We start from the raw sequence: 10,553 nt of genomic DNA on the forward strand, positions 1-10,553 counted from the left end.
TAGTCATTTTGTGTCTTTTTTTGGTAATTTTGATGTTTTTTGTGTCTTTTTTTTGTCATTTTGTGTCTTTTTTCGTCATTTTTAGTCATTTTGTGTCTTTTTTGTCATTTTGTGTCTTTCTTGTGTCTTTTTTGTGTCTTTTTTCACATTGTGTGTCTTTTTTTAATCATTTTTTAGTCATTTTGATGTATTTTTTGTCATTTTGTGTCTTTTGTGTCTTTTTTAGTCATTTTGATGTAATTTTTGTCTTTTTGTGTCTTTTTTGGTCATTTTGTGTCTTTTCAGTCATTTAGTGTCTTTTTTGTCATTTTGTGTCTTTTTTAGTCCTTTAGTCCAACATAAAATGTGATTTTGAATCATTTTTTAACTTTCAAAACACTATCATGCTCAATAAAGAATTGTAAATGTGTCAAATGTCAAATCACTAAAATGTATTAATTTACTCCCCTGTCCTACCCTTCAACCCAAAAAGAATGAGTTTCATTAGCGGAGCATGCGCAGGTGACCACCGTGACCACGCCCTCTCAGTCTAACGGTCCATGCAAACCGGCGCGCACCATTTTCCCCCTCTTGAGATGGCAGTGTGTAGCTTCAATTTTGGGTAAGTTTTCATTTTTTTCAGTAGTACTTTACAGTGAGATAATGTGTATGTTGTATTATAAAGTGACATGTGTGCAGTTGTCGTTATAATGTAAAGAAGATAGGCGAATTTCACTACTTTTTTAGGTCGGAGTTGACGGACTGTGGATATATGCGGCTTTATTTCAGCTTTTAGCTAGGCTACTAATTGGCCTACATACTAAATGCTCTTTCCAGCATTGACACAAGCACATAGTATTTGACAGTTTATCTTTTTACTAGATTTAGCTAGTTCTTTAAGGGTCTCTTATGGACTTAAAGTTCAAAAGCCAATTTGTGTGTTCCCGGGCGTAAACGTTGCGGGGGGCATGACCATGGATATGTACGGACATGCACAGTGCCCGCGCCTGGTTCAAAATAGTGACCGACTATCAGTTGAGTCTGCAGGATTAGTACGTTTTACTTTCCGTTATGTGAGCATTAAGGTGAGAATTTAGATGTTTCTTTACTGTGCAGCAAGTTTATTATTTGTTAACATGCCTTTATGTTTGTATATTGCTGGGATAACATTACACCTTTGCTGATAATGTATTGCACTTATACGTGTAACATGCGGTGTTAGCTTTCAATCGCTGTAGTACGCGTGCCAGGCCAGTAGTTGCCGGTGACTAGAGGTCCACGGGGGACATTTCGTAGTAGATGGCCATTTCGTTGCAATCGGCGCATGACCAGCGTTAATAAACTTATCAGAGATAACGACACAAACACGTGCAAATGTATGTGCGGAGTAGAGCAGTGACGTCATCCCTATCACAGAGAACAGAATAGTGCTTTGTTGACTCTGCTCAGGATATGAAGTTAGGTCAGTCTCAATGATGGCAAAGTTGGCTTCATTAATATATCTCAAGATTTACATGTAATGTAATTTTCCACATGAATACACTAATAATATTAATTATTATAATTATATTATGGTAATATTCACTGTACTGTATATTGTTGATACGCCCAAATTATGTTTTAAATAAGAATACAAGTGTAATTTAAATGCAAAAACATATTAAACCTAAAGTATTAGCCACTTTCATGATATTGTCAATGTAATTATTTTTTTTATCTCGAACACAAATATCAAACTAAGCTGATTATTGTTCATTAAACTCCTAATGCAAATTATTCAGGCTATGATTTATTTAAAAAGCCAAAATAAAATTAGTTTGACATGCTTTCATGATGTGATCAACTTCATTGGTTCTTTGAAAAAGATTGTTCTTCATAATGTTATTGTTTTTATGTGTACGTGTGCTTAAGTGCAATTTTTTTTAAAGCTATGACCATGAATAATACAGCTGTGATATTGAAATTGCGAGTTACTTTATTTTTTTCTGAACTAGATTAACAGGCGTTACACCATATTTGGTGAAATGGGACACTGACACTTGAACAATCTTTATAGGGATGATTTGGCTCTTGTATTGATCAGACTTGTGGGGATCGCACATGATTTTCAGAATTCAAATTGGGCTGTGACATTATTAAGTTTGAGAGTGGCTGCTTTTTTGGAAAAAAAAAGCACTTTGAATTGCCTCTGTGTATGAAATGTGTTATATAAATAAATTTTACTTTGACATTTTCCAAGTATTTGCTCATATGTATTCATACCTCTAATATGTTTATCTCATTTATTGCAGTTATCTCATGTTTTGCGGCCTGCGGCGTTACCAAGCTACTTTCGGCAACCTCTTAGTGATAGTAAGTAATAAGCTACTTGGTCACTGATGATGCCACCGTATTTTTATTATTGTCATTTGTTCAATGTGTTATGGCTAATGGTCTTGTTTTTTAATTACAGGATTATGTATGTGGACGTGTAAGGAGTGCAGTTTGGAGCTATCTACCAGGTACTTATTGTTGCAGCATTTTAGGCAGGCTCATGGGCATCTCCGGGGTAATTATAGATATCCATGTCCATACACTGATTGCCCATGTACATTTAATACTTGGAATAAACTAATAAATCACACTTATAAAACTCATGCTAGTCAACAATCTTTAAAGGCAGTACAAGGATGCTCATTCAAATGTGATGTGTGCTCATGTAGAGGACTATCGACAGAGAGAGACTTTTTTCAACACCTAAACGGGCATCTCAGGCATTTTGAGACAGTTCCATGTGTGTTTCAAGAATGCACATTACAAACATTTATAGTACATTCAACACGCACAAAAACAGGAAACACAACCAGCATTCACTAAAAGACTTTAAAGCTAATGTCGTCAATACAAGCACTCAGTTAGGTCAGTCAGACAATTCAGTAGATGTGCCAACAGGGTCTGAGGACATAAATCCTGAATTTGAAACTGTAAGTTCTGGTGAGGCTGCAGAATTACATCTGCCAAATGTAATTGAAGAAAAAATTGCTGGTATTCTGTTAAAGTTGGAAAATATTATTCATATTCCAAAGGCAGCTGTTGATGAGGTCCTTTCTGAGCTCCATTTCATATTAAGTACAGTAGCTTTACCTGTCACAAAAGCAACTGTTTTGGATGTATTTCAGAGTCATAAACTGCCAGTTGACAAGTCAATAGCTGATGAGCTTTCCACTGTTTTATGCAAATCTAATCCCATCTCTCCATAGCTATTGCAAAGGATGGCCCTCTAGCTACTGCATATAAACATACTCAGTATTATATCTCTCATTTTGAGATAGATAGATAGATAGATAGATAGATAGATAGATAGATAGATAGATAGATAGATAGACTTTATTTATCCCAAGCTGGGAAATTACAGTGTAGCAGCAGCATTACACACAGAGACAATAACAACACAATTAAGTAAAAAGAACAACCTAGGCATACTTCAAGCAATAAAATATAAAAATACAATAAAAATACAATAAAATATAAAGTGTCTAAAGAAGGAGTAGAATAGAATTCCAGTGCAGAATAAATATGAATATACAGTATAAAAATGTTGGTGCTATGAAAGAAATAAGGTGCAATGAACAGTGTGCATAAAAAACACATAAAGTGCATAGACAGTATGTAATGAACCAGGTTATTATTTGTTATTGTACAGTGTGATGGCATGTGGCAGGAAAGATTTTTTATATCTGTCCCTATGACAGCGGAGCTGGAGCAGCCTGTGAGAGAAGGTGCTCCGCTGTCTTTCTACTGTGTGATGGAGAGGGTGCTGATCATTGTCCATGATGGAGAGGGTGCTGATCATTGTCCATGATGGAGAGGGTGCTGATCATTGTCCATGATGGAGAGGGTGCTGATCATTGTCCATGATGGAGAGGGTGCTGATCATTGTCCATGATGGAGAGGGTGCTGATCATTGTCCATGATGGAGAGGGTGCTGATCATTGTCCATGATGGAGAGGCTGCTGATCATTGTCCATGATGGAGAGGCTGCTGATCATTGTCCATGATGGAGAGGGTGCTGATCATTGTCCATGATGGAGAGGGTGCTGATCATTGTCCATGATGGAGAGGGTGCTGATCATTGTCCATGATGGAGAGGGTGCTGGTCATTGTCCATGATGGAGAGGGTGCTGATCATTGTCCATGATGGAGAGGGTGCTGATCATTGTCCATGATGGAGAGGGTGCTGATCATTGTCCATGATGGAGAGGGTGCTGGTCATTGTCCATGATGGAGAGGGTGCTGATCATTGTCCATGATGGAGAGGGTGCTGATCATTGTCCATGATGGAGAGGGTGCTGATCATTGTCCATGATGGAGAGGGTGCTGGTCATTGTCCATGATGGAGAGGGTGCTGATCATTGTCCATGATGGAGAGGGTGCTGATCATTGTCCATGATGGACAGCAGTTTGTTCAGTGTTCTCCTCTCCACCACAGTCTCAAAAGTCTCCAGCCTGAGACCGAGTACAGAGCCAGCCTTCTTGATAATCTTATCAAGTCTGTTGGTGTCGCTGGCTCTGATGCTGCTGCCCCAACACACAGCAGCAAAGAAAATGGCGCTGGCAACAACAGACTGGTAAAAGATCTCCAACATCTTGCTGCACACATTGAAGGATCTCAGCTTCCTCAGGAAATAGAGTCTGCTCAGCCCCTTCTTGTACACAGTCTCTGTGTTAGATTTCCAGTCCAGTCTGTTGCCGATCACCACTCCGAGGTATTTATAGTCCTCCACCTCCTCCACCACCTCCCCCCTGATATGAAGCGGCTGTGAAAGCATCTTCTTCCTCCTGAAGTCCACCACCAGGACGTGATTCTGTTCGGACCACTCTACAAATCTGTCCACCAGTGTCCTGTACTCACCCTCCTCTCCCTCTCTTATACACCCGACAACAGCTGAGTCGTCAGAAAACTTCTGCAGGTGACATGACTCAGAGTTGTACTGAAAGTCAGTGGTGTATAAGGTGAAGAGGAAGGGAGAAAGAACAGTTCCCTGCGGAGCTCCTGTATCACTGACCACCACATCAGACAGGACACTGCCCAGACGGACAAACTGTGGCCTGCCTGTCAGGTAGTCAGTAATCCAGGAGATCCTAGAGTCGTCGACACCCATCCCCCGCAGCTTCCCACCCAACAGCAGAGGTTGAATGGTGTTGAAAGCACTGGAGAAATCAAAGAATGTGATCCTCACAGTGCTTCCTCCACCATCCAGATGCAAATGGGCTCGTTGCAGCAGGTAGATGACAGCATTGTCGACTCCTAAATGGGGCTGGTAGGCAAACTGCAAGGGGTCCAGAAATGTCCTCACCTGTGGCCTCAGCTGGGCCAAGACCAGTCTCTCCAGGACCTTCATCACATGAGATGTGAGGGCGACAGGTCTGTAGTCTGCTGGGTCAGATGGTTTAGAGTTGGTTTAAGTTTAAAATGGTCAACCGTTGACACCAGGTATCCTGAGAGGTTTGGGGCGATGGGGTGTATTTTCTCCCCACAGCCACATCTCAACCCAGATAAGTGTCTGCTCTGGATAAAGTTATGCGTAGACAAGTGATTCCCAACCTTTTTGGTTGTTTTGTGTAGTTTTTAGTCATTTTGTATCTTTGTTTGTATCTTTTTTTGGTCATTTTGTATCTTTTTTTGGTCATTTTGTATCTTTTTTTTGGTCATGTTCTGTCTTTTAGGTCATTTTGTGTTTTTTTTTTGTCATCTTCTGTCTTTTAGGTCATTTTGCGTCTTTTTTGGTAATTTTTTTGTCTTTTTTGATCATTTTGGGTCTGTTTTTCGGTCATTTTGTGTCATTTTTGGTCATTTTGCGTCTCTTTTTGGTATTTTTGTGACTTTTTTGGTCGTTTTGTTTTTGCTCCATGCTGCTTTGTTTTCTAGTCTGGATGTGATGAAGAAGTCATTCTTAAATATTAATATATGAAATATTTGCACCATGATGGTACGTTACTGTGTGCATTAACAGGTTGTACTTCCATGTGTTGGATCACCATCAGACCACTAAAGACCAGCAGGTGTTATCAAGGTTCTTCATCACATTTGCAGCTCAATTTGCTGACAGATAGAAAATAAACATTGTCTTCACCTCACCAACAGAAAAAACACAGAGCACACATTTGATGTTTTGAGTCACTTTTTGTCTCTTTACTTTCTCAGTTTCAGTTTGAAACATTCAGGAAAGTTGTTGTTGTTGACTTCATAAGACGACCTTGATGCCCTCGCCTTCAGCACAGAATTCTGCAGACAGAAAGAGAGAGAGAAATCAGTTCTTTCTGCCTGACGTCACACAATATAGACGTCATGGTTCAGTCAGCCAGGTGTAACAGGTGGAGCACCATTCTTGGGGTCGTAGTGGAATTCTGGTTCTCCGGAGAACCCGAAGCAGCTCGCCTGCTGCTTGAACTTCTCCAGGTCCGAGTCCTGCAGACTCGACCCTCTGGCTGCAAACAAGAAAACAACAACAATTGGTCATTTTCTGTCTTTTTTGGTCCTTTTGTGTCTTTTTTTGGTCATTTTCTCTCTTTTTATGTTCGTTTTCTGCCTTTTTTTGGTCATTTTGTGTCTTTTTTTGGTCATTTTGTGTTTTGGGGGGCATTTTGTGTCTTTTTAGGTCATTTTTCATCTTTTTTGGTAATTTTTTTGTCTCTTTGATAATTTTGTGTCTTTTTAGGTAATTTTGTGTCCTTTTTGTGTCTTTTTTAGGTAATTTTGTGTTCTTTTTGGTCATGTTGTGTCTTTTTTTTGGTCATTTTGCGTCTTTTTTTATTGGTCATTTTGTGTCCGTTTTTGGTCATTTAGTGTCTTTGTTGATGATGTCATCCACTCTAGCCTTTCCATAGGGTAACACTGGGGTTTTTTTTGGTGTGTTTTTGCTGAATAATTTGAAAAACAAAACCCTTAGGAAAGTCATAGCACACTTGTCATGGCCGAGCCGGTCCATTTGATACCTTTTTAGTGTCTGTGAGACCAAAACTCTCTAGGACTGAGCCCGGTGAACAGTGTATAGTGTCACTCAATGAATGTTTGAGATATGAAGTGTGTGATCAGCTCTCCTACCCATCAGATAGAGGGAGTGGATGTGGTACTCCTCTGCTGTGACGCCACTGCTGCTGTAGTGCATCTTCTGCAGCAGCGTGTCCAGGTTCCTGGCCGTGGTGTTGATGCTCATCACCAGGCAGTCGGTGCAGCTCGGCAGCAGCTGGAACTGGGACGAGACGTTGGCCACTGAGGACACAAACCAGGACAGAAACATTCAAATAAAACACAAATACTGAGTTCAGGTCTGGCACCAGTTCTGCAGGTACGTGGCCTGAGACATTAGAGAGGGCGTGGCCTGAGACTTTGAGAGGGCGTGGCCTGAGACTTTAGAGAGGGCGTGGTCTGAGACTTTAGAGAGGGCGTGGCCTGAGACTTTAGAGAGGGCGTGGCCTGAGACTTAAAGAGGGTGTGGCCTGAGACACTAGAGAAGGCGTGGCCTGAGACTTTGAGAGGGCGTGGCCTGAGACTTTAGAGAGGGCATGGCCTGAGACTTTGAGAGGGCGTGGCCTGAGACTTTAGAGAGGGCGTGGCCTGAGACTTTAGAGAGAGCGTGGCCTGAGACTTTGAGAGGGCGTGGCCTTTGAGAGGGCGTGGCCTGAGACTTTAGAGAGGGCGTGGCCTGAGACTTTAGAGAGGGCGTGGCCTGAGACTTTAGAGAGGGCGTGGCCTGAGACTTTAGAGAGAGCGTGGCCTGAGACTTTGAGAGGGCGTGGCCTTTGAGAGGGCGTGGCCTGAGACTTTAGAGAGAGCGTGGCCTGAGAATTTAGAGAGGGCGTGGCCTGAGACTTTGAGAGGGCGTGACCTGAGACTTTAGAGAGGGCGTGGCCTGAGACTCTAGAGAGGGCGTGGCCTGAGACTTTGAGAGGGCGTGGCCTGAGACTTTAGAGAGGGCGTGGCCTGAGACATTAGAGAGGGCGTGGCCTGAGACTTTTGAGAGAGCGTGGCCTGAGACTCTAGAGAGGGCGTGGCCTGAGACTTTAGAGAGGGCGTGGCCTGAGACATTAGAGAGGGCGTGGCCTGAGACTTTAGAGAGGGCGTGGCCTGAGACATTAGAGAGGGCATGGCCTGAGACATTAGAGAGGGCATGGCCTGAGACTTTGAGAGGGCGTGGCCTGAGACTTTAGAGAGGGCGTGGCCTGAGACTTAGAGAGGGCGTGGCCTGAGACTTTAGAGAGGGCGTGGCCTGAGACTTAGAGAGGGCGTGGCCTGAGACCTTAGAGAGGGCGTGACCTGAGACTTTAGAGAGGGCATGGCGTGAGACTTTAGAGAGGGCATGGCCTGAGACATTAGAGAAGGCGTGGCCTGAGACTTAGATAGGGCGTGGCCTGAGACTTTGGCGGTGGCCACTCTTCCCACTACAGTAAACAAAGGTTATAAGTTACTACCTGAAGACCGGGCAAATGAAGACGTTGACCTGCTGATGGCGCTAAAAGAAAGTCAGAGGGTCATCATAGTTCCTGAGGGAACTTGAACGATGAACTAACACACGGAGACTCGATCACGGGACTGACCTGAACATAATCCAGTGTTGCCCTCGATGACTAGATGGGAGGATGAGAAAACACACGTCCCGTTTCTGCACAAAGCAACAGAGGAAAAATGGCGGGTTAGTTTCCTGACAGAGATGTTTGGGACTTCTCGCTCTGATTAACACCGAGTGGTTCTGAACTCACATCCTGTTCTCCTGGAACATGACGGCCTCGTTGGCTTTTGCCGTCTGGTTGATATTCACCCAGGAGCTCTCGGTCCCCTTCAGGATGTCCCCAAATGCGTCATGACTGGCGTAAGCAGCCAGGAAGTTCCACCTGCCGCTGTACGTCTACCAACAGACAACAACAAGTCAGTTAGTGACATCAATCCTTCAGACATATTAACCCTCACAACTCCAAATTTCCCAAATTGTTTGGTAACAAGTAGAATAACACTTTTGTATTCAGTCAGAGAAAATAGAACAAACTGTAACTGTGTTTAACCCTTTGATGCACAACATGGTCTAAAGTGACCTGACAGAGTTTTTATGTTCTATATTTTGCAATAAATTATTTTCATCATTCATTATTCCAGGTTTTCCTCAAATAGTTTGTTTTTGATCATCATACATCCTCATTTTATGTTTTCCTTTATTATTTTTTTTAATAAAATCCCTTTTTGTGTCACTACTCTTCTATTGCACAAACCAGGGTCAAAAATGACCCATATCCATTCTTTTAGCTAAGTAGCTTGCTAAGCTAACTACTTAGTTAACTTCTTGGCGAAGTATTTAGCTAAGTAGCTTGCTAAGCTAAATACTTAGCTAACTTCTTGGCTAAGTATTTAGCTAAGTAGCTTGCTAAGCTAAATACTTAGCTAACTTCTTGGCTAAGTATTTAGCTAAGTACCTTGCTAAGCTAACTACTTAGCTAACTTCTTGGCTAAGTATTTAGCTAAGTAGCTTGCTAAGCTAAATACTTAGCCAACTTCTTGGCTAAGTATTTAGATAAGTAGCGTGCTAAGCTAACTACTTAACTAACTTTTTGGCTAAGTTACTTGCTAAGCTAATGACTTAGCTAACTTCTTGGCTATGTAGTTAGCTATGTAATGATACAAAAACGTCTTTTCTTCATAAAGTATGAGGCAAAATGTCTAATCTAAATCTATCTATCTATCTATCTATCTATCTATCTATCTATCCATGATTTTATTATGTTTCTATGTATAAATTATTCCTATAGAGTGGTATCTGAGGCCTCAAGTGCAGTTTCCAAATTTCATTTTTCTCTCCCTCTGCACTTGATGCAGTGCAATTAGGTTCCTGCACATCTGAGAGATTTTTTGGTCATTGTGCGTCTTTTTTGGTCATGTTGTGTCTTTTTTTGTTCATTTAGTGGGTTTTTTTTTTTCATTTTGTGTCTTTTTTGGTTATTTTGTGTCTTTTTAGGTCATTTTGCATCTTTTTTTGGTCATTTTCTGTCTTTTTAGGTAATTTGTGTATTTTTTGGTCATTTTGCCTTTTTTTGGTCATTCTCCGCCTTTTTTTGGTCATTTTGTGTCTGTTTTGATGATGTCATCCACTCTAGCCTCTCCATAGGGTTACACTGGGGGGATTTTTTATGCGTGTTTTTGCTGAATAATTCAAAAACCATTTGTCAAAACCCTGAGAAAAGTTATAGCACACTTGTCATGGCCGAGCCGGTCCATTGATACCTTTTGTCTGTCTGTCTCTCTGTCTCTCTGTCTGTCTGTCTGTCTGTCTGTCTGTCTGTCTCTCTGTCTGTCTGTCTGTCTGTCTGTCTGTCTGTCTGTCTGTGCTGTAGATAGTGTTTTGTGAGTTCTTACCTCAGAGAAGTGGTCCAGAGACAGAGGCGTCTGTAAGGGTTTGCACTCGTCAGGCGTGAGAGCCGAGCTGCTGGGGAACAGCGCCACCACCAGGAGAAGACCGCTGATCTGCAGGTTCATGATGCTCCAGTCGACAGATTCAGATTGAGAGTGAATACGAGCTGAGAGGATCTCTGACTGAGCCTCGTCCAGC

General features: G+C 41.9%; 1 protein-coding gene across 1 annotated transcript; it reads right to left on the minus strand.

The window, feature by feature from the left end:
* Positions 1 to 6,122: 6,122 nt before the first annotated feature.
* Positions 6,123 to 10,553, minus strand: LOC131984613 (uncharacterized). Its single transcript, XM_059349502.1, has 6 exons — positions 10,361 to 10,553; positions 8,719 to 8,864; positions 8,557 to 8,621; positions 7,064 to 7,231; positions 6,343 to 6,447; positions 6,123 to 6,244 (listed from the first exon to the last, which is right to left on the minus strand). Exons 1-6 carry the CDS (start codon positions 10,478 to 10,480, stop codon positions 6,204 to 6,206), a joined length of 645 nt encoding a protein of 214 aa, XP_059205485.1. The 5' UTR covers positions 10,481 to 10,553; the 3' UTR covers positions 6,123 to 6,203.

This window comes from Centropristis striata, chromosome 14 (genome assembly GCF_030273125.1).
Source record: "Centropristis striata isolate RG_2023a ecotype Rhode Island chromosome 14, C.striata_1.0, whole genome shotgun sequence".
NCBI lineage: Eukaryota > Metazoa > Chordata > Actinopteri > Perciformes > Serranidae > Centropristis > Centropristis striata.